Below are 24345 nucleotides of genomic sequence, written 5' to 3' on the forward strand. Positions count from 1 at the left end.
TGGAAACCTTGATTCGTATGAAACTTATTTCATCAGAAAACAGATTGATATATCTTTCAACAGTAGTTTTATTATGGGTATTGGAGCATAATTGATATTCTGAAGTATTTGTTCTATGTGCCACTTGAATTCTGTCAGAATTCGAGCTTTGGTCGATTTCGCGTATTCTGTTCCATTCCTTTGGATATTGAATTCATCTAACCTTCTTATTTGAATTGAGCTAAATATGATTGCTTGGAATCCCTGTATACCCTTGCTTTTATTTCATTCCAAATCTGAATACATTTGTGAGAGATTTGTTCCTTGCATCGTATTGTCTCGAAAAGGCACATGTACGTTTTGTTGTTCCGCGTGTGCTTCCGATATATGCTACTTATTGTTAAAACTGCCCTCTTGTACTCTGGTGTTTGTGGGATTGTCTGGACCTTTGCCAGAAATGGTAAAGGGTATGTGTTTAGAGCCTGCGATGCTCTGCCGGCCCCCTCTGGCTTCACCTAGACGTGGGTGGATGGAGCTCCCAGACGTGGGAGACTTCTGTCTGGTGGTCATTCAGAAATGGATGAATCACGTTCTGTCTGAGATCCCACTACACCTTCTGTATGTTTGATATGATATCCAGAGCTTTGGTTATGTGTTTCGGTACATGCTTTGGATAAGAATGATATGATTGCAACGTCAAAGACGACGTTTGAGCTTCTGTACGGTATTTGTTATTGATATGCTCTGAAAAGTTTCATTCACTGTTGATATGCTTCGAAATGTTCTATATGCCATTGATATGCTCCGGAACATTTCATATGCCATTGATAAGCTCCGATATGTTTCATTTGTTATTGATATGCTTCAAAACATTTCATTCATTGCTGTTATGCTCCAATTACTCTATGCCCCATCTGTTATGAACCAATTATGTATGATAGAAATGACAATTGTGATTCTGCACCTAATGATATTACGTCTATGAATTCGTATATTCTTCCTTGCATTTTGAAACTTTATCTCTTTGGAAATTGCCCTATTTTGATATGGATATGTTAGTCACTTGCTGAGCTCTATATGCTCACCCCGTTTGTTGATAAATTTTTCAGGATAGCGTATCGTTTGCTTAAATGTTAAGATTGGGCTGAGGCAGTGGAAAGTTAGAAGGTTTTGAGCAGATCTTTATTAGCATATATGTATTTGTTGTATAAGCCACTCTGTATCTAATGAAATGTTGACGATGAATCTAAACCTGTGGATTTTGTGTAAGTTAAAGGATCCCTCATGTTTAGGATTTTGGAATGTTAAGTTAAATTCATGTAATGATATGAACTTATGGTAATCGTTGGTTTGGTGACTGCATAGACTTTCCCACTTGTGAATTTATGTTGTGGTTATTATTTTGATGGTTTGAGTTCAGATTGTATGAATTATCGAGTGATGTGTGGTATGTTTATGAACTGCACAGGGTTATAAATTTGTAGACTATAGAGGTGAAATTTTGATCTGAATGTTTTCTTAGTGACCTCAATTGTGTGTTTGGATCCTGGATTAGTTGTGATGAAAATTTTAATATTGTCGATATTTTGAGGTGCGTGACAGGCACCCTTCCAGAGGTTGTACAACCACCCAGACTGGTGGTACAACCACTCATACTAGCGGTACAACCGCCTAGACTGGCAGTACCACCGCCTAACATAGTCTCGAAGATTATGCCACAACGATGAGACTTCTTGGGGTATTGTTTGGGCCTCTTATTAGGCCTAACACAGTCCTTACATGGGCCTAGCTGGCCCTTAATTGGGTTAGTCCAAATCCAAGCCAAATTACGTGCTAACTACGAAATCCTAAGACATTTGCTAAGCAAAACAAGTCCCTAAGTCTATTCTTCCGGCGAACTTCCGACGAACTCCTGAACTTCACGACGATCTTCTTGGCGAGTTTCGACAAGCTTCTCTGGCAAGCTTTGAGACTTCTCGGCTGGTTCCTTTAAAACTTCTCACGAACGTCTGGACTTCCGACGAACTCTCGAACTCCCAACGAAGTCGCGCCCTTGACTCCGGGACTTCATTTTGCTTCATGCCTTGCTATCGTAGTTAATCTTGTATATGTAAAAACACACTTCGATCTAGACAATTAATACTAAGGATTAATCAAGTTGTCTAGCATGTCATTGGTCCCTCGACGCTTCGTCTAATTGTTCGGTGCATCGTCCTCTCTTGTGGTCTATTGCCCAATCGGCCAGTTGACTCTGCAACTCCGATATCCTTGGCGCAATATCTGCTCTTCTTGGTCCGATGCCCGAATCCATAGCTCGAAGCCTTCTATCGATACGTCAACCGATCCACTGGCTCGACGTCCAATCTTCTAACATGTTCCTCCAGCCCAACATGATTTTTTCTACTTTAATTGTCTCATCCTGATTGAAGCATCATACGTCACTCAAAATGCAGATTAAAACATAAACACATATCAATTGATTTCATCATCAAAATACGAGATTCAACACTGGGATCCGAAAGTAATCATAATACAAGAGGCAAAAGATCTTAATAATTTTTCACTTGAAAAACTTTTTGATTAATTAATGATATACGGAATGATGCACAATACACAAAACGAACTTAAGAACATCCTTCCAAAGAACAGGAAGGATTTCGAACTTAGAACAATCGAAGACCACTTGAGCATAAGCTCCAGTGATGTTGAACTTGAACTCCTCACTATGAAATTTAAAAAGTTCATGAAACAAAAATTAAAGAACAAAAATAAACTTAAAAAGAACGCAACTGGTTGCTATGAATGCAAGAAGAATGAAGCAATCTTGGACGAAACGAGATCATCCGAAGATGAAGGACAATCCAACAAAGGTGAGGTAACAAACTACGCCTTAACGGTTTTCGATGAGGTAAAATACTCAAACGAAACCTCCTTAGTTTATCTCGAAATAACATGATGCTTTGCATGAGTTATTTTTAATTTAGCTTCGAAAATTATTTTTCTTAAAAATTGCATGTTTAATAATGTAGTGAATAATGTTAAAAATAAAACTTTTAGGAATCATGCATATCCTTCTAGTAATGATCATGAAAATTGCATGTTTAATAATATAATGAATAATGCTAAAAATAAAAATTTTAGGAATCATGCTTATCCTTCTAGTAATGATCATGAAAATTATATGTTTTATAAATAAAATATTAGATTTAAATCTAAGGATAATCCTATGTATGTTTTTCAAGAAGAAATAATGTGTATCTTGATGATTTCCGATTTTGATTGAAACCATGCTTGATGTCTTAATAAAAATATTAAGAGGTTTGATATCATGCTTAATATGAATCTATGCATGATGATTTGAAGAAATGATGATTTTTGGGTAATTTATGGATTATTGATCTTGATAGTTTTTATAATAAATTTTATTTTTTGATCCTAAACGATTGATGCATGTTCTTATTTGGCATAAAAAGACATGCATACTTGTATAAAACTAACAACTTAAAATGAAACATCTCTATCTTATTGAGTTTTGAATAAGAGATTGAAATATATATTTATATTATTTTGAATCTCTTGAACTATGAAAGTGATTTTGATGATTTGATGATTTAAATTAGAATAATTTTTTTTTATCCAAATCATGATCTTGATTCCTTGATATTTACAAATTAAGATTTATTATGAATCAAGATTTTTTTTAATCATTCTTCTTCGATTCTACTTGGTATTTTCTTAAGAGAAGATTTTCTAAATGAATCATGATTTTTTAAAATTATAATTTTTATGATTTATAATGAATCGAGAGATATTATACATGAATCAAGATCATTTATGTGTTCTCTCATGACATCTTTTTGCTATAGGAATATCTTCATCTATATCATGATCTTGAATTCTCAATATTGATACTTGAAATTTTTCTATGAATCAAGATCTTATTTTTGTACTCCTATGTTTCTTTTTGTTATTTACTAAAAATGAGATTTGTCAAAGTGAATCATATCTATTGATATGCATGAATTGAGATCTTGTTCTCCTACTATTCTTTTTTCTATTCACCAAAAAGAAGACTTATTCTAATAAATCATGATATGCTACTTACATCTTTTAAGGTTTATGACTTGAATTTTATTATGTAAAATTCCTTGTATTCACGAAGTATATCTCATCACCAAGTTCTTCTTGATATTCTTCGATATGAATACATGTAATACTATAATTTTGACATTCATGACTTGAATTTTTGATGATTGAAATAATGATTAGAATATTGATGTAATTATGAATGGTGATTTGGTATTATGCATGTAATACTTCAAACTTATGATATTGATACATGCAATGATGAAATATTCATGATAAAAAAATTATTTTGACATTCATGACTTGATTTTTTATCTTCGTTATTTACCTTTGTCATGATTTGAAAATTATTATAAAAGAAAAAAAATTACAAAATTATTTTCTTCCCTTCTTTTTGGATAATGACAAAATGGGAGAAATTTTGCTAGCTTGCTAGCTAGCTTGCATACTTCAAGAAGAAGCAAAAAGCTAGATTATCCCAAAAGATGTAAAAAATTTTTGCCAGCTTTTATGTGTAAAATTTGCTAGCACACAAATTGCAAGGAGAAAAATTTTCTAGGAAGCAAAGTTGCTAGCTTATTCTAAAATGATGCATGCAATACTTATGATTTTATTATGATGATGTATTTGATGTATTGCATATCATGTATCATGTATGGGAATCATGATTAAAATTGCATTGACTTGAATTAAATTTAAATTTAAGATTTATCTCAATTATGACATATTGAAATAAGAATGACACTTTATTTTTGTCATAATTTAAGAATTGATGAATTACACTATTATTTTGTTATTCCCCTCTTTTTGCCGATGACAAAGGGAGAGTAAGAATTTTCGTGCACATCATGAAAAGAGGCAAACTTGTTAACTGCATAAGTCAAGAAGATGCAAAAACATGTTAGCTTGCTCATCTAAAAAAAGAAGCAAAGATTGCTAACTTACATATTTCAAGAAGCAAAAGTTGCCTTCTTAAACATCTTAAATATTGCTAGCTTACATGATGTAAAACTCAAAATTTTTGCTAACTTGCAATGATGATAAAACTTAAGATTTATTATGCAATGATTTGAACTTGATATCTAAAAACACTTGCTAGTTGTACTTCTCCTTTTTATTGATGACAAAGGGGGAGAAGTATGATGTTATGCATAAGTTTATGATAATATATTGCTTAAATTTTTGAATCCAAGAGTCTCTATCAATATGACATATCGATAGGGGGAGTTTGTTTAAACTCCGTCATTAATTGGTTGTCATCATAAAAAAGGGAGAGATTGTTGAATCTCGGATTTTGATGATGAAACCAATCGGTAAGTGTTTATGAATTGATCTGTGTTTTGAGGGATGCAAGATGCTTCGATCAGGATAAGACAATTAAAGCAGGAAGAATCATGTTGGGCCGGTGGAACATGTCAAAAGATTGAAAGTCTAACCGGAGGATCGGATGACATATCGATAGAAGGCTTCGGGCCATGGATTCGGGCATCGGGCTAAGAAGAGCGGAAATTGCACCAAGGATATCGGAGTTGCGGAGGTCAACTTGCCAATTGGACAATACACCGCAAGAGAGGACAATGCGTCGAAGAATCGGACGAAGCGTCGATGGACCAATGACATGCCGGACAACATGATTCATGCTTAGTAATAATTGTCTAGATCAAAGTGTGTTTTTACATGTGCAGGATTAACTACGATGGCAAGGCATAAAGCAAAATGAAGTCTCAGAGTCAAGAACGCGATTTCGTTGGGAGTTCGAGAGTTCGTCGGAAGTCTGGATGTTCATCAAAAGTTCTATTGGAATTGATCGAGAAGTCCTGGAGCTTGCCAAAGAAGCTCGTCGAACTCGCCAAGAAGATCATCGTGAAGTCCAGGAGCTTGTCGGGAGTTCGCTGGAACATTACCGAGAGATCGTCGGAAGTTCATTGGAAGATTGTCGGAAGCTCACCGGAAGAAACCTAGACTTACGAACTTTATTTAGCTTAGTAAATGTATTAAAATTTATAGTTAGCCTATAATAGGGATTAGAATTAGGCCAACCCAATTAGAGGACAGTTGGGCCAAGTTTGGGCTGTGTTGGGTCACGAGAAAGGCCTAAATAGTGACCAAACATGTGAAACCGTCATGGCATAGTCTCCGAGACTATGTCAAACGGTGGTACCACCAGTTTGGGCAATGATACCGCCTAGACTCAGTCTCCGAGACTGTCTAGGCAGTGGTACCACCTAGTGTCAGGCTGCAGGCGGTGGTACCGCCTGTACCTTGAAATTTCGGGGGTTTGAATTTTGGGCTCTAAATTTGAATCCATTTGGGGCTTATAAATACCCCAGTTATTCCTGCATAGATAAGCAAGAAATATTGAGCAAAACTCTGTGATTCTAAAGTTATAAATTTTAGAAAGCTTAGTTACCTCCTCCCAAAACTTAAAGATAGTTCTAAGGGAGGTGCGAGAGGGATGCCTTGTAAAAGAGGATTGTAAAATGTTGTCTCCTAAACCTATGAAAAGAAGAAGAGGAGTGTAAAAAGTGGTTGATCTTCGCCTATTGAAGGAAGACCGATAGTGGATGCCAATGGCCTCGACAGAAAAGGAATCAGTGGAGTGGATGTAGGTCACGATGACCGAACTACTATAAAAATTTGGTTTGTATTTCTCTTGAGCAATTTACTTTAACTGCAAATCACTTTACTAGCTTTACATCCACTACGCTCTTCTGTACACTTTCAAATTTATTATCTTTATGAAACGGTTTTTCGTTGGAAACATATTTAATCACAACGAAATTTTGAATCGACGTAATTTTTACCACTACACTAATTCACCCCCCTCTTAGTGCTGACTCTTTTCCTAACAACATCAACCGATCCTTCGGCTCGACGTCCAATCTTCTAAAATATTTCACTTTGACCCAACATTGATTCTTCTTGCTTAAATCAAATTATCTCTTCATGATCGAAGCTAGTCCTACTTAACTCAAAATACATATTAGATTACAAACTCATCAATTGGTTTCATCGTCAAAATCCGAGATTCAACGATTATTATTAAACTTAAATTTGGTTAATTAAGTTTTTGAACTTGGTCAATGTTTCAATTAAATCCGGCATTCTTATTTTTTATTAAAAATAATTTAATTCCATGGTATGAGTTAATTGCTAGCATAATATAAAACAATATTTTAGCTGCAAAGTCATACATCATATACTCAAAATTAATATTTAGAACATATCAAACTTTACTTGGCTTGTTTTATTGATCAATATGAGTGCACGTAGCGACAATTTTGCTTGATATTCATATCAAATTGGTCAATTGATCAAAAATGAACATTTGAAATCCAATTAAAATATATAAAATTTAAGAACTAATGAATGATACAATTTCTCCAATTATAAATATAATATAATTAAAATCAGTATATATATATATATATATTACATGATTAATATAATGAGGTTGACGGAAAAGCCTTATTACTTGCTGTCCCTTTTTTTACTATTACTTTATTATTAAATTTATTTTTAAAAAATAATAAATTATTATTTTACTATTTATAGTCCTAATGTTATCAATATCTTTTTTTAATCCCCATGACCTCTTATTTTTTATCCTCATTGCTAATGTCATTTCCATCGTCATTTGTCAATGTTGCTCATCATCAATATCGCTTGCTGTCAATGTTGTCGAGAGGAAAGAAGATGAGAAGAAAAAAAAAAAGTTTATGTATATTTATAAAAGTTAATTTAAATTTTAAAAAATTATAAATAGAATTATAAATAACAAAATTGAACCTTAAACAATAATCTTCTTAAAAAATTTAAAAATTACTATTTAAAACCCTTTCTTAATAATCACACTCCATACTATTTATAATCTCTTAAAAATAATAAAAAATAATTTATTATTTATAACCCCTCAAATTTACCTTTATCCTTCTTTCTTAATTTTTTATTTCTTATCGTGCTCGTCTACACACTAGATAGTCACACAAAAGTGACCATGGCCATGTCCTCATCGTTCGTTGTTATCAATTACTAATCTCAATTTATTCACCTTATCACTAATCTTCGTTGACACCGTTGTAATCGATTTTGTGTAGTTGTTATCGTCGTCGAATATGTAGAAGAGAAAAAGGAAGAGAAGAAAAAGTAGAAGTCTAAGAGGAGAGGGAGGAAGAAAAAATAGAGGAATATTTTGATACATTTATAAAAAAGATAATTTAGATATATTAAAAATTATTAAAATAAGGTTGTAGACGGAAAATTTGCCAAAATGATGAAATGACCGATATCTCCTCCTCCATCACCTGTAAAATCACGATATTACCCCTTCCATCGAGCAAAGAGGACTCATCGCGACTCGCCGATCCCCATTTCTCCCGTCTCCTTCAGAGTTCGATTCCGAGGTACTTCTCTTCCGCCTTACTGAGTTGTTGATCGAAATTTCTGTGAATCCCAGTTCTCGTTTCCATATCTTCCATGCTTCTAAAGGTTTTTTGGGTCTCCGATCACAGCGATCTAATCTTTCTCTGCTGGGAATCGTATGGATCTTCGTTGATCTTTAATTTCTTTCTTATGTTATTCTGCTTGCCCTTGTATGATTTGGTTTCACCTAATTCCATAAATTAAGGAGTTTTTCCCTCTGTCCTACTCTCTTATTAGGGGTTTTTTGATATTTCGGTGATTGCTTGGACCAGATTTGTGTTGATTGTGACGGTAGATATAGTCTTAGTTCTTAGCGCTACCAATGAGAACGGCGTGCTGATTGTTTGCGCAGCAGATGGCGTCGAAGTTGCACCAGCTTCGGTCGAAGGCTGTTCAAGCCTCGGAGTTCATTGCCAAGCATGGAAGCACTTACTACAAGGAACTGTTGGAGAAGAACAAGCAGTACATTGTTCAACCGCCAACCATCGAGACGTGCCAAGATCTGTCGAAGAAGCTCTTCTATACACGTCTTTCAAGGTCAGTCTTCATGTCGATGTGATTTCATTTTGGTCAGTTGCTTTATAGGGCATATAGACCACTGAAGATTGGGGTTTTGATGGGTAGGATTGGTTGGAAAGCATTTGAAATATTGAGTGATTTGAGGTCAAATATCAACTCAAGTTTAAAATTGAGTAGCTATACTGTGAATATGAGCGATAGCTAAAGGACACCAGTGATTAACAGGTCGCTTTATTTTCCTTCATTATCTGTGATTTGTGAAGAAAATATCTGCACTTTTCGCGCTGAACATGGCATGGCATACATGTAAAGTGTTATTCTGAATGTAATCTGGTGTTCTTTCTATCATTTGGATGTTTGTTGATCACTTTTGAATTAGAATCTTATTTCCTTATTCAGTCCTAGCAAACATTTATTTTTTCTTTTGTATGTTTAGAAATCATATAAAAACACTAACTAGAGGATGCCTGACTTACACTGTGGCGTTGGTCACATGATGATTGGTGACATAGCAAATCTCTTTATGCCTCTTGTAAAGTTCTATAGCAATTGCGTTGTTTGGACCAGCAAAAGAGATGTCACTTAGTTTTCTTGTGATGGATTGATGCACCTAATTGTTAATGGTTTTTTCCTTTTTTTTCTAAATCAAGATCTCAGTTAAGTCAGAATGATCCAGTAAATCACTTGAGAGAAATGGATCCTAGAGTTGATTCTTAAATTGATTTCACTTGGACTCGAAATGACTTAGTATACGAGTTGGAATCTGATCAAATTTAGGAGTCCTTACCTGTAATGTTCACTGGCTTTGGGTGCTTCACATGGCATCAAATGTATAACTGAAGGTGCCTAACACAGTATAGACACATTGTGATAAGACCATAAGTTTGCTGTCAAGTAAGATGCACGGACTCACATCTATGGAGAGTTGGTACCAGCTTTTTCTTTAAGCTAATTATGTTTTGTTCAGTTTATTTAATTTTTGTTTAAGCTGATGTCCTAGTGAGTCTCGGAAGAACATCTGATTGAGAAAATGCGTAAAAGATCTATCAGACTATCAAATCAGTCTCAAAGGGGAACTATGAGTCACCCTTACGAGAGAGAGTTTTTTGGAGGCCATATTTATAATTTTATCCTTTATTTTTTTCCTTCGAAGTTTCTCTATTTTTTATTCTGTTGGTTTGTACGTGAACTGTTCTCTAAGGTCATCTAACTCTCTGGTTATTCATCAATTAAAAAAATATTTTTCATGTTATCTTCCTGCTAACATCACAAAACTTGAGATTTCAAATGGATCATTGGTTTACTGAATTTGATTTAACTAGAAATATTATCTTGTGCAGAGCTCAATGACAGGATAAAGTTTATGTAACCAACCCGAAATAGTTGGAAAATTATGGCTTCTTCTTCTTCTTTTTCTTGTTGTTGTATCTACTCTCGATCACATATCAGTGGCTATTTGTTTACTGTTCTCTGTGCAAATAGTTTTAGAGACTGTTTAAAATTGAAACCTAAACCTCAATTTTCTCTTCCTATTGCTTTGAGGCTATATCATAGACTTGGTTGTTCCTTCCTGTCTCACAATTTAAAATAGTGACTAATATAAAGTCTGTCTTAGCTGCTCCATGATGCTACTGATATGGTGGAATGTCTTGAAGCTTTTTTCCTTTGTATTTTTCCTGTGTTGGTACGACTAATGGGGTATGTGTTGTGCTGCTACTAAACAAAATAAAGTTCCCATATTGTCACGGACTTAGCTGGAATTGCCTAAGTCGTGAGGCACCCTTACGGCCAAGACGCGAACTTAGCTTGCATTGCCTAAGTCGCGAAGCATCCTTGCACCAACTTCTCGAACTTAGCTGGGATTGCCCAAGTCTTGACGTGCCCTTGCGATATGCGTCCGCAAAGGTCAGCCAATTTGCAACCTCACTCAGGTCCCGAAGGACCTGTAAAAAAGAAAGTTGATTAGTTCGAAGAACGAGCGACGGACAAGTCCCGACGTTTCGCGAAGAGGGAAGCTTTACAAGCAATTCAGCGAGCACCTTGCGCACATGAGAGAAAATAAAGAAAGGAGGAAAACAAGGACTTTAGAAGGTTGAATGAACAACTGCAAGTCCACAAACAACTGCTCACCGGGTGCCGGGTGCGAAGACAAGTTCCTGTCAAGAAAATGTGCGAACTTGTGAAGATTGTTCAACGCCCGATAATATACTGAAGCCCCATCCAGCCCTGTGCCACTCGGGGGGTTCCAGGGTGCTAAGATGGCTGACATTTCGTGCGCTACAGCGGGCTGCAGAAAATAGCCCGCGGCACGCAAAAATGGAGCTATTTTGGGGTTTTTTGGCCCGGCGCGGTGAGCGGTGGCACTGTGCACTGCAACCTGTTCGAACATGTATTTTTACAAGCAAAAACGCATAAAACCAAGGCAAAACAGGTTGTCATATCTTTGTTCAAGCATGCAAAAGCGTCAAACGGTTCGTTGAACGAAGTTGTTGCGAGTGCGTGACAACCGCTTGTGACATTCTCCCCCACTTAAACTGTCGACGCCCTCGTTAACGCTTGTTGGTAGTTATTGATGATTGCTTCTTCATGTCGTAGGGCATCTTCGGGCTCCCAACTGGCTTCAGTTCAGGGAAGTTTTTGTCATTTCACCAAGTACTCGGTCTGCTTAGCTCCATTGGGTAGCTTTATCTTGCGATCCGCCAGAATGATTTCAACTTGCTTCTCGTAGGAGGCTCTGGTGAGGGGGGTATGGGGGGGTAGCCGAGTTGCAACACTTCGGGAAGCATCTTGCGGATCTGAGTGGTAGGCTTTCAAGTTGCTGGCGTGAAAAACATTGTGAATTTTGAGCCACGCCGGCAGCTGCAACCTGTAGGAAACGTTGCCCACCCTATTGATAATTGGGAAGGACCCTTCGTACTTGCACACCAATACTTTGTGTACTTTGTTCCTAAAGAATTGGAGTGATGTTGGTTGGAGCTTCACTAACACCAAATCACCGACTTTGAACTCTTGTGGTTGCCTTCTCAAGTCGGCCCACTTCTTCATCTTTTTGGTCGTCTTCTCCAAGTAAGCCCGCATAATATCTGCATTTCGGTGCCATTCTTTGACAAAGTGATATGCTGACGAACTACTCCTAGTGTATCCGATAGCTAGGGTGTGAGGAGTCGACGGTTGTTGTCCTGTAATGATCTCGAAAGGGCTCTTGTTGGACGTAGAGCTCCTCCACATCAGTCCCCATCTTCGGCCAGTAGAAGGCCCTCTCCACGAGAGCCAAGGTTCTGTGAATGCCCGGATGTCCAACCCAAAGGGAATCGTGATACTCTCTTAAGAGTTCACGTCTAAAATTATCCACTCGAGGAACATAAACCCTATTCCCTTTTGTGTAAACGAGTCCCTCCTAGACCTAAAATCGTCGTATCTTGCCTTCTTTGATGAGCTGTATTAGGGTTACTACCTAGGGATCACTATACAGTCCATCCCTGATCCTGGAAAGGAAGTTGGAGTGCAACTGATTTGCTTGGCCTCTGCCCTCCAACTACATGGCGTTCACTCGCTCCACCTTCCGGCACAATACATCGGCCATGACATGTGCTTTTCTGGGCTTGTACTCCATTGCTATATCAAACTCAGCCAGGAAGTCCTGCCATCGTTCTTGCTTTGGGCAAAGTTTCTTCTGAGTTTGGAAATAGCTCAAAGCGATATTGTCTGTCCTCAACACAAATCGCGATCCAAGAAGGTAGTGCCGCCAAACTCGTAGACAGTGGACCACCGCTGTCATCTCCTTCTCGTGCACCGGATACCGCCGCTCGGTCTCGTTGAGCTTGCGGCTCTTGTAGGCCACTAGATAACTCTCCTGCATGAGTACTTCCCCAATAGCGAAGTCTGAAGCATCTGTATGGACTTCGAAAGGCTCCCTATAGTCTGGCAATTTGAGCACCAGTTCTTCCAACACAACTCCAAGACTGCTCCTTCTAGGAATGCAGTTTCACATTTGTCAGACCCCACCTCCAAGACTGCTCCTTCTTTAGTAACTCCGTCAGTGGAGTTGCACGCTTTGAATACTCTGCTATGAAGCATCGATAATAGTTGACAAAATCAAGGAAGGATCTCAACTCTGGTACCTTATTTGGAGTTTGCCATTCTGCAACAACTTACACCTTTGATTGGTCCATCCGAATGGAGCCATCCCCGATTTGATGCCCCAAAAACAAGATCTTTGTTTGAGCAAAGTAGCACTTCTCCCTCTTCACGAACAAAGTGTTCTCCTTGAGAACCTTGAAAATTGTCCGAAGGTGCTCGATATGCTCCTCGAGCATTTGGCTGTAGACGACGATATCATCCAAGTAGACGACCACAAACTTTATCCAAATACTTTTTGAATAATTGGTTCATAAGAGTGCAGAACGTGGCCGGAGCGTTGGTTAAACCGAAAGGCATCACCAAGAACTCAAACACTCCATACCTGGTCACACAGGTAGTCTTCGCTTCGTCGCCTTCAGTAATGCGCACCTGCCAGTATCCCGACCGGAGGTCGAGTTTGGAGACATACTTGGCCTCTTGCCCAATTGGTCGAACGAGTCCGCGATGAGTGGAATTGGATACTTGTTCTTCACCGTCACTTTATTAAGGGCTCGATAATTGGCGCATAGTCGGAGGCTTCCATCTTATTTCTTTTGGAAGAGAATTGAAGCTCTGAATGGTGCTTTAGAACTACGGATGAGACCATCGCTTAGCAGTTCATCTAACTACTTTCTGAGCTCTGCCAACTCTGGAGGGGGCATGCGGTAGGGTGGTCTCGCTGGAGGCTTCACTCCTGGCTCCAGCTCGATGTGATGATCCACGCCTCTGCGTGGCGGTAGAGTCTTCGGCTACTCGGGTGGCATAACATCTGTGAACTCCTTCAAGACGTTCACCACCACAGTAGGTTCATGAATGACCTTTTCGTCGAGTGGCTCTAGCTTCATAGCAGCCACGAATGTTAATTCGCCTTTTCGTACCCAATTCTTCAGTTGTAATATCGATATCTGTTGGGGTTCCCTGGTTCTTCTCTGAGAGACGGGAACCACACAGGGGTCGTCACCTCCCATCATACATAGGGAGTTTAAGAACAACATTGGTTCCAACTTCGCCTTGTGCATGAATTCCATTTCAAGAATCATTTGGAAATCGTCCAGTGGCATCGCCAACCCGAAGATTCGCTTGGCCTCTGAGTTCACCGCCTTCATTCGACTTGGGTTCTTCTCCAAGATCAGCCTAAGTCGCTTTGCTTCTCGATTGGCAATAAAGTTGTGGGTAATGCCCGTGTCCACTATTGCATGGGTCGTTTGACCATTGAGCTTAATGTCTACGTACATCAGCTCGTTACTTCCTGCTTTTTGCGGTCTTGTCTTCGTGTTCTCCCCCACTTAACCCCGCATAGCGTTCAACAAACGCATTGCCCCCATCCGGGGTCCTTGCGACTCCACATCGTCGCTGCTGGATTCTGAACTACTCGAACTAAGAGCGACAGCCTTGCCCTTGTCCGATTTGGGAGGATGGATAGAAGCTGTTAAGGCATTGAGTGCTTGTTTCTGTGGGCACTCTCTCACTATGTGCGGCCCTCCACACAAGAAGCATCCGCCAGGTTTTGGGGCCTTGTCTTTTGAGCTTGGCCCTTTGTGAGAACTCTTCTTCCTTTGTTCGCCCCCGGGCTCCTTCCCTAGAGAATATTTTGGGGAGCGATTTTCTGAAGATTGTTTCCTTTTTCTCGGGTCTTAAGAGGAAACAAAGTCGGTGAGTCTCTCTACAGCAGCAATTGTCCCGATCACATCGGTGATATTCCTTCGATGCAGTTCTTGTTGCGCCCATGGCTTCAAACTATCAAGGAAGTTGAACAGCTTATCCTTCTCGGACATGTCCTGTATGTCCAGCATTAGTGCAGAAAATTGCTTCACGTAGTCTCAAATGGAAGTTCTTTGGCGGAGTTGTCTTAGTTTCCTCCTTGCAACGAATTTTATGTTCTCGAGTAGAAACTGAGTTCTCAACTCTTGCTTTAAGTCCTCCTATGTGTCCTCCTATGTGCCTACCGTTGATAGACTACATGTCAAAGAAGAAAGTTTAACCCTAGTCTTAATAAATTGATTATAAGATCATGTCCAGTGTTGCTTGAATTTGATTATCATGTTACTTCTTAGTCTAGCAATTTGGTGTTACTTTATAGATATATGTAATCTTTTATAGTATATGATAAGTTGCCACATGACAATAGCTTAGGTGTTCGACAGACTTTGGTTATCGTATTGAAGTTTCTTCACGGTTCCCACTGTGGGCTACTAGCATCATTTATGAGGGAGAGACAAGTATTTGTCTATATTGAATAATAGCTAATTTAGTAATGAAAGATGATTGTAGTAGCTAATTCATTATTTCCAGATTTGAATTGCGGATTGTTGTTCATTCTTGACAAAATAATAACTTCAAAATCTTTTAACAGCCTTATCCTTTTAAGGCGTTAGTGATCTGTATCGTTCACCTGTGAACGACCAAGATGCCTTGTAGATGACAGGCATCATGCCTAAAGGCTATTTATTGTTTCAAATAATAAAGGCTTTAGTTATTTTGATTTAAATATGCACGACTCATATATTCCATCCTTTTCTTTTGTTACATGTGATAACTTTTTCTACTAGTTATAACAGATTTTGTACTTTTAAAAAATATCATTATCTTAAAGATTTATCTTCTCTCTTTTATCTTCATTTCATCTCGTGTAAACAGTGGTCCTATGCTTAATTAGAAACAAACTATCATTTCAGTAGACTGGCATCTTTAGGAAAGGATGCTACCGGTCAATATGCTAGTTTTCAAATTAGAGTTGAATTCAGATAGAGAACCCCTTAAACATCATTGCTGAAACCTTTGCTTTCAATCTTCCTGCCTGAGAGTGCCAACACTCTTGAGAAACATTGTTTCTCTTTCCCCCGTTGTTGTGCCTGAACTTATTGTGTTGTGTACAAATTACACACACCCTGATATCTAATTTGTTGAAAGCTTTGTTGATGTTGGTGACAAGTACTTCACATGCTGGGTGGTTAACTTGTGGAAAAATTATCTTCCACTGTGGTCATGTGGAAAAATTATAGCTGTTTGATGTACTTACATCCTACTGCACTATTTCATTTCTGAGTTTAGCACTATTTATGCTATGCCTTATTGCAGATTCTTATGCAGCTGCCCAATATGAATTCCTTCTCCTACCCTTTTGTTTTATCCTTTCTTTCAGATTTTCTTTCCTCACTCTTTGTTCCTTTTATATATCTCAGTGATGGCAAATGATTTATGTAGCCAAGCCTAAGCAGTTGGGACCCTACTCCTGGACCCTTCCTTGTACCCCAAATAGTTGGGGACTTTGGCTTTATTGTTGTGGTCGTTGTTGTACTCCTTGACCTCTCCCTCCCACCCCCAGAATTGCAAAGTCTTAGTGTTCCCTCTCAACTTCTGAAATGGGGTTTCTCCTTGTTTGTACTAGGCAAATCAGGAGATGTCTTAGCTCGGCATGAGTCCATAACCATATATAATAGGACTCGGATGAGATTTACAATCGTATCATACTTGTCTTAAAACAAGCAATCTGCAGTACTAATGCCTTGTCTCTCTACAGCATTCCTGGTCGTTACGAGTCATTCTGGAAGGAGCTTGATGGCGTGAAGCACATCTGGAGAAACAGGCAGGATCTGAAAGTTGAGGATGTCAGCATCGCTGCCCTGTTTGGGCTCGAGTTATATGCATGGTCCTGTGTTGGCGAGATCGTGGGAAGAGGATTCACTTTCACAGGCTACTATGTCTGAATGAGTCTGACTTCTGGATCCCAATAAGTTTAATTTCTTCTTAGATGCTCAAGCTTCTGACCTCATTTTACATGCACAATTTTGTTCACCCGATACATTTTCTTAAACTGGTGGTCAGCAAAACAAGCATAGTTGCGGCAATAATCTGCTGGCTTGTACCTCTTCTGTCAGTGTTTCATGCATTGGCTGTTGTCGCACACTTGCACTATCTCAACCCCCAATTCTACGGAAAGCCCCTCAATGTGAGTAGACATATGTACGTCCGGACTCGACTGCCAATCTGCAGGTATGTTCGATGATCATGTGCAATATATATTTCAAGATTATTAATCCCTTTGATTTAGGATTTTGATATTGATTTATGGTGATGCATAGAATAATCTTGTGTATATGGTGCATTGTGTTTCATAAGGGCCTAACGTTAACATGGACTAAATTCTCTGCCCACCGTATAACACTTCCGTTAAAAGTGAGATTAGTACTTCTGTATTCAACTTAGATCGATAAACCTTTCCCATATTGCAAAAAATAAGGAAAATTTGTGTATGACCAAATTATTTTCTTGTCATTCTTAGATAATATTATCTAATTATTTTGTCAAATGAACTAAAGATTGGTTTGACTGCACGTTAAATTGATCGTGTGTAAAGGGGGTGGGATCATCCAAAACACATTTTATAAAGCCCACAAGATCACCACACAGTACTCACTGTCATTTCACACAACATAACCAACCGTGCCCTGCCACCGCTTGCATGGCAAACGTATATTTTACCGAAACAAGTATATCCCTTTACCAAAAGAAGGCAAGAAAAAAGAGACAAACAAGGACGAGTGGTATGCAACTATCTGCCCTCTTTTGTTTCCACTCCCGTCGTTATGTATGCCTCCAAAGTCAACTATTTTCATATTTATTACTTTAGGCCCAAAAATTATACGATAAGTTTTTTAAAATATAATTTAACTTTGAAAACTTTTGATAGAGCATTCCAACTTAAAAAAATCTTTATAAGCTGCATGAAAAAACTATTGTATCTTTACCTTTGTCAAATTTATTATCGTCTCGATTGAATCTATCATCACATTCTTTGTGCATCATCGTTGTAACCCTCATGTGAGAAAGGAGGGATCGTTGAAACTGCCTCCAGTATCGCGTCTACTATTTTCAAAAATAAACATCCAAATGATTTGATTTCTATATGAGTTATAGTGTTTTTAGTACATTTTAAAAAATACTATAACTTTCGTAACAAAGTTAAATTGATTGAAAAATTAGAAAAATACTTATGATTCTCATTTCATAAAGTAAAAAATTATTGTGGAGGGTTAAAAAAAGGAACGGGGAGGGGTGGGGGTGGTGCGCGGGAGGGTGGAAAAAATTAGGCAGGTGTGTGACTCTCAAATTAAAAGTATATTCAAAATTAGATGAACCAGCGAATGCTATTAAGGAAATATGAAAAAAAAAAAAACATATGGGAAAAGCCAAAAGGAGGAGGTTTTTTTTTTATGGGAAATCGTTATATATATTGTGTGTGTATATATATATATATATATATATATATATATATATATATATATCTTCTCGCTCATCAGTTCCCTGTTACCCTTCTCTCTCTCTCTCTCTGTCTCTCTCTCTCTATCTCTCTCTCTCCACCTGTTTTCCCTGCAAAATCTCTCCTTTTTTCCCCTGGGATTCCCCTCCCGATCGAGACGGGGAGGGTCCGGCGGTGGAGAGGGGTTTTGATCTCTTGCTGTTTTGATGAATGGAGTCGGATAGCGTCGATTGTGTCTCATTGACGGATGGGCTTGATGAGGAGGAGGTCACCCAGCACCGCCACCCCTTCCCCAAACCACACGGCAGCGGCGCTCCCCCTCTCCCCGGGATCGCGCCCGCCACCAGCGTCCACGAGCTACTCGAGTGCCCCGTCTGCACCAACTCCATGTATCCCCCGATCCATCAGGTCGGTATTTCGTATTTTGGAATTTTGGGTTGTCTTCAAAGTGATGGTGATCGGGCGATTACGAGATTATGCATTCTTGACACTGGGTTTTCCCATTAGATTTTGGAATTTTATTATCAATAGTTGTGATTTTTCTGATTATTTTGTTAGATGTGATAATAAGGGCAAGTATTTGGGCTATTTCGGCCAATAATTTGTGAAAAGCTTGGTAATTGAATGGTTATCGTGGTGACTTATAGTTATTAAGATCATGCAATAATTGGAAGCTTTATGATAGTTGAAAGACTCAGATGCAGGTTGATTCGGCTTAATTGCGCGTAAGTAGAGAAATTTGACTTTTGTGGGTTCCCCGTGGCAATGTTAACATCTATTTGGTCAATCTTGTTTCACTACGTTTCTAATTTTGAACGTGTGTCGCAATGAGATCTGATACTGTATTACTAATTAAAAATAGGGGGCCATATAGATCTTGTTTCAATTGGTTGCTTGGCATGTGGATTCGAAATTTAATTAAATGATCCAGAGTAGTTGTTGATGTTAGGACATATACGATGGATTATAAAATTTAATTAAATGATCCAGAGTCGTTGTTGATCTTAGGACATACATAAATGATGAAAAAACCTTCTGATGGATCTAAATGAATTTATTGATCTGAAACGTGATATGCTTCTTTATTTGTCCTGTCATTGGTTCTTATGCTTGGTAGTTCTTGGCCTGTACAATTTAAAACTGATTCAGATTTAAATACCATAGCATATACACTGACAAAATTTTGGATCTGATTTTTATTTCACAGCTAGTTATTGCGATGTGTTGAATGCAGTTATATCATCCAGTTGAGGTTTATGCAATCCACGGTAGAAAAAGTACTGGAAAATGGGAATTTTTTTGTGGGTTATAGTTATGTTGTAGCAATGATGAGTCTGCTTTATGCTTTCCTTTCCGTTTCATTGTGTAACAGCTGAGCGAGGACCTGGTTAGATGCCTTTTCATATTTGACTTGGGAATTTTTGGGTTGTTTTTAGGCTCTTAAATGCTTTGCTGAAGGATTTGTGGTTATCTCATTTCTTTAAATTGTTAGCAAAATATAGACAACTTTTGCGAAACTAGAGCTTATTTGCATAATCATGATCTCATGGAACCATGTATTTAGACATATTAAATCATGGTCGGATAGACTAATTCGGTTTATCGGCAAGGATAAACATGTTTGCTATTAACTGCTTATTTTGAATCTGCTTACGTCCTACTTGGTCTTATCCTGTATGGGGGAACTTCTACCACACAAAGGAAGTATAGGAATGCTGGTAAAGTTATGTTTGTACCCGGTTATATTTCTCAGAAGTTGATTGGCCTCATTGTTAGAAGTCAAACATATGCATTGTTTCTTTGATCTCCCAAGAGAGTTCTAATTTTGGCTGTTTTGATGGTTTAAGAAATTCCAGGTTGTTGCAATGGTTTCAGACAATCTGTAGCAGGGCCAATGTTTTTGATATAAAATCATTAAGAGAAGAAGCCTTTTCTGTCAGTGGGACAGAAATCTAACAGATCAGGATAGCTTCAGCAGTTTCTATGATCCGATCTGTTTTGCCACTTTGACTTGAAAGAGCTTTGATTGATTTGGACTAATCCCGAAACTGGGTTTTGGATTGGGAATTATCGACCCTAATCTATTTTCTGTTGTTTCATGTTGGGATCGGTCAAGAAAAAAAGAATGGTGATTTTAACGTGACAAAATTTGAAAGCTTCAGGTGTATGGTAGTATGATTGGAAATTATTGAAGCCTTTGGATTGCATCATTCGTGTTAGACTGCGGCATTTGTTATCTCAGTTTATTACAGAGTATTTTGTGCAAGCTTTGTTATAGTTAAGGATTGCCATGGTGCTGGCATGTTCCGTGACCACAGGATATCAGAATATGTTGGTGCCATGACCAGTTATGTGCCTGCTACAAATGTGCATACTCAGTTCTAAATGATTGGCATGGGCATGCTGCAGAACATGGCTACATGTCCAGTGGATCCTACCATATTGATCACTCTTGTGCCCATTAAGTTGATGCTTCGTTGTGGTTATTATATCTCTTTATTGTTACTAATGACATGTTTTAAGCATGACTGTATGATTTATCAGTGTTTTTAAAAGGCATTCGGGTGCTCGTCTAGGCGCTCGAGCGAGGCGAGGCCCAAGCGCCTCGCACAAGGTCTAGGTGATGTGCTTCTCTTAAGTGCCGCCCGGGCGCTCGATCAAATCCAATGAGTCAAACCAGATTTTGGACTCTCGTTCGATTCAGCAGTGACTTAGTTGGCTCAATCAAACCAACTAAGCCCAACAGTAAAAAAATCGAAACCCACTTCCCTCCCTCGACTCGCTCGGTAAACCCTAGGATCCCTCGTTGCATTCTTTGCAGCTGACGGAAAGGTCCAATCTTCCTCTTCCACCACTAAGTCCTTTGCCGCTGACATAAAGGTTCAAATCTTGCTCCTTCACTGCTGCTTTTCTCGTGCGCAGCTCCCTCTACTGCCTAACCGTTTGTGTGCAGCTCCCTCCGTCGTCAAGGGACAGTTCCACAGCTTTCTCCGTTGTTGATGTCACCGTCCACAACTTCCACTTGCTGTCCGAAGGTTCCTCCCCCTACTGCACACTATTATAACAACTGTTGAAAGTGGATTAACTACTATTAAAAGCGGATTGTTAATCCTTAGAACTGATAATTAAAACTATTGTTACCATATTTTATATTATATATATTTTTATATATTTTATAATTATATATTTTATATATTTTAATATTCTAGAACGCCTAGCTTCGCTTGGGTTGGCGACTAGGCGCTCAGGCATTTTGGGACCTTGGCGCGTAGTGCTTTTAAAAACACTACGACTTACAACCATTTTGATCTGATTACGTTATGCATAGGTATGAAAACAGTTCAGGTTTGACTAAGATGAACTGTTTAATGCTTTTCCAATGCTTGTAGATCTCCTCTTGCAAATTCTGAATTATGAACAATTTAATCAGTCATTGACCAGCAAGTATGATGATCATGTATCTTCAGAAAACATCAGATAATGTGTAAGTTTCCTTTCGACTGTTTTGTAATTCCTGCGAGGCACCATTTTCAGATGAACTGCTTCTTTTCTTCTTGATTCTATTTAATAAATGCTGCCTATTATGTACCTGGATTTACATAGTGCCTGATCAATTTGATAAAGGAAAGATTTGTACAATTGATATATTTATGTGCATTATAAATGTTTCCCTGTTATTAGTGATTAGGAATAAATTGGTATCACCTACTAAATTTCTTGCTGCTGTTAATTTTTTGTTCCTGTATTGAAATCATGTTTTCTAACTTTTGCAGTGCCGTAATGGGCATACACTCTGCTCAACTTGTAAATCAAGAGTGCATAACCGGTGCCCTACTTGTAGACAAGAGCTTGGGGACATCAGGTGTCTAGCACTTGAAAAGGTGGCCGAATCACTTGAGCTGCCTTGCAAATATAGCACACTTGGCTGCCCTGAAATCTTTCCCTACTACAGCAAGCTCAAGCATGAAGCACGATGCAACTTCAGGCCTTATAATTGCCCATATGCTGGATCCGAATGCTCAGTTGTTGGCGAGATTCCTTTCTTGGTCGCACATTTGAGAGACGATCATAAAGTAGACATGCATACCGGATGCACATTCAATCACCGTTATGTAAAGTCGAATCCACGAGAGGTTGAAAATGCAACATGGATGCTGACTGTAAGTATGCTTGAGGCCTTTAAAGTTATGACCAAAACTTTCCAAGTTCTCACGACCACTTTGCAATTGTTAGTATATTTCATTTCATTCATAGTGTGCAAGTGTACTCAAATTGATTAGATTGGGAAGGAGGCTGAATTTTCATAATATTTTGTTGAAATGGAATCCATCAACTGCCAGATTGACCCTTTACAGATTTACAGCCTTTTCTGGGAGTCCACAAATTCAATTCTATTGTAGAGATATATAGAAAGTGGAACGGTTCCTACATAAAAAGAATACAATATTTGTAATCATACTGATTTTGATATGGTTTTGAATCAAATTCCTCACTCCGTGTTTTTTTGCCATCCAGGTCTTTTACTGTTTTGGACAGTACTTTTGCTTGCACTTTGAAGCCTTCCAGTTAGGTATCGCTCCTGTTTACATGGCGTTTCTACGGTTCATGGGTGATGAAAATGAGGCAAGGAACTTCAGTTACAGCCTTGAAGTTGGGGGCAATGGCAGGAAGCTAACATGGGAAGGTACTCCACGTAGCATCCGTGACGGCCACCGCAAAGTCCGAGACAGTCATGATGGTCTCGTAATACAGAGGAACATGGCCTTATTCTTCTCTGGTGGTGACAGGAAAGAGCTGAAGCTGCGTGTCACAGGCCGGATATGGAAGGAGCAGCCAAACCCTGACTCTGGAGTGTGCGCCCAGTCTCTATAGGTGAGATCCGAAACTTGTATGTGCCATTATGTCAATGCAATGTGTGGCTTTGTGGTTGCAATGTGGTGCGTAACCATATCGCACTTTGATGCACGTTAATGCGATAATTGTGAATAGAGGAATGGATGTTTATGTGGTTCGAAAACATGCATCCTGGAACTGTAGTGACTAATAACAGTATCTTCTGTCAGTACAGTAGGATACATGATTTTGAATATTTTCCCTTTATTTTATTTTAAAACAAGAAGCTTTTCTGTTCCTTTTCCAGATGAGTTTATTATGAGTAATCTTCATCTTGTCATTTTCCAAAATAAATCGAGTTTGTGTATCAGAAGTTGGGAGGGTAATTTGCATTATGAACTGATCAAAGGGTATAGTGTTTTGGTTCTTCAGAACTTTTTTGAGTTATTGGTTTTTACTATATTTCTGAATCTACTCCAATCGGATGGCTTTGTCACCCCATGCACTCTTGTTTATGACATCAAAGGCCAAGATCAGTCAGTTATTAGCTATGAGGAGGGAGAGTTTTGCTGCCACTCGGTTTCTCTGACTTATTTCAGAGGCTTTTTGTCCTCTTAATATGCTTTCTTTCTTCCTCTTGTTATGTGATATCGAATAAAGAGTCTTTTGGCAACATTGGAAGGAGTTGCACAGGGACGCGCTATTGGAACTCTCCAATACCAACTCTTGTATTATCTCTCAATTTACACAATATATTTTCTGATGGAATTACAAACATTAATGGTACATGGTTTATATGGTAGAAGAGCAATCGCTCTGATGTTTACTAATGATTATGTTTGTGGCTCTTTTGTAGCTTGGTGGTGTGACAGATGGAGCCAGCCATGAACCTATGTTAGATTTACTCATGCAACACAACTATTTAATTCTTGTGAGTTTTATGTGTGTATGATTCGAGTCGAGGTATCCAGAAATTATGCTAACATACGTTGAACATGGTTTCATCAAGTTGCACGGTGTATCTTTTCGAGGTATTTGTTCTTGCTAGCCATATATTGTGAGGAAAAAAATTATCCCACGTTCAAAAGAGAAAAAAATAATGAGAAAAAATAAAACGAAAAATGACC

At 38.3% G+C, this 24345-nt stretch overlaps 2 protein-coding genes across 3 annotated transcripts; both read left to right on the plus strand.

Annotated features, from left to right (window-relative positions):
* Window positions 1–8347: 8347 nt before the first annotated feature.
* On the plus strand, window positions 8348–17162 carry LOC103988805 (uncharacterized). 2 transcript variants are annotated; one of them, XM_009407442.3, is made up of 3 exons: window positions 8348–8468; window positions 8843–9024; window positions 16646–17162. In XM_009407442.3, exons 2-3 carry the CDS (start codon window positions 8843–8845, stop codon window positions 16830–16832), a joined length of 369 nt encoding a protein of 122 aa, XP_009405717.1. In that variant the 5' UTR covers window positions 8348–8468; the 3' UTR covers window positions 16833–17162. The 2 variants fall into 2 exon arrangements, with proteins under 2 accessions (XP_009405717.1, XP_009405718.1); XM_009407443.3 differs by having other exon boundaries at window positions 8360–8468; window positions 8840–9024.
* A 1263-nt stretch (window positions 17163–18425) lies between these two features.
* On the plus strand, window positions 18426–23524 carry LOC103988806 (E3 ubiquitin-protein ligase SINAT5). Its single transcript, XM_009407445.3, has 3 exons — window positions 18426–18793; window positions 22159–22545; window positions 22901–23524. Exons 1-3 carry the CDS (start codon window positions 18596–18598, stop codon window positions 23255–23257), a joined length of 942 nt encoding a protein of 313 aa, XP_009405720.1. The 5' UTR covers window positions 18426–18595; the 3' UTR covers window positions 23258–23524.
* The last annotated feature ends 821 nt before the right edge of the window (window positions 23525–24345 follow it).

The sequence above is a fragment of the Musa acuminata genome, chromosome BXJ1-6 (genome assembly GCF_036884655.1).
Source record: "Musa acuminata AAA Group cultivar baxijiao chromosome BXJ1-6, Cavendish_Baxijiao_AAA, whole genome shotgun sequence".
NCBI lineage: Eukaryota > Viridiplantae > Streptophyta > Magnoliopsida > Zingiberales > Musaceae > Musa > Musa acuminata.

Bases quoted from the DNA above. Each gene is read 5' to 3' on its own strand.
- LOC103988805 (XM_009407442.3), top strand. From the start codon at position 8,843: ATGGCGTCGAAGTTGCACCAGCTTCGGTCGAAGGCTGTTCAAGCCTCG. The intron at 9,025-16,645 runs GTCAGTCTTCAT...GTCTCTCTACAG, and splicing joins TTCTATACACGTCTTTCAAG to CATTCCTGGTCGTTACGAGT.
- LOC103988806 (XM_009407445.3), top strand. From the start codon at position 18,596: ATGGAGTCGGATAGCGTCGATTGTGTCTCATTGACGGATGGGCTTGAT. The intron at 18,794-22,158 runs GTCGGTATTTCG...TAACTTTTGCAG, and splicing joins TGTATCCCCCGATCCATCAG to TGCCGTAATGGGCATACACT. The intron at 22,546-22,900 runs GTAAGTATGCTT...TTTGCCATCCAG, and splicing joins ATGCAACATGGATGCTGACT to GTCTTTTACTGTTTTGGACA.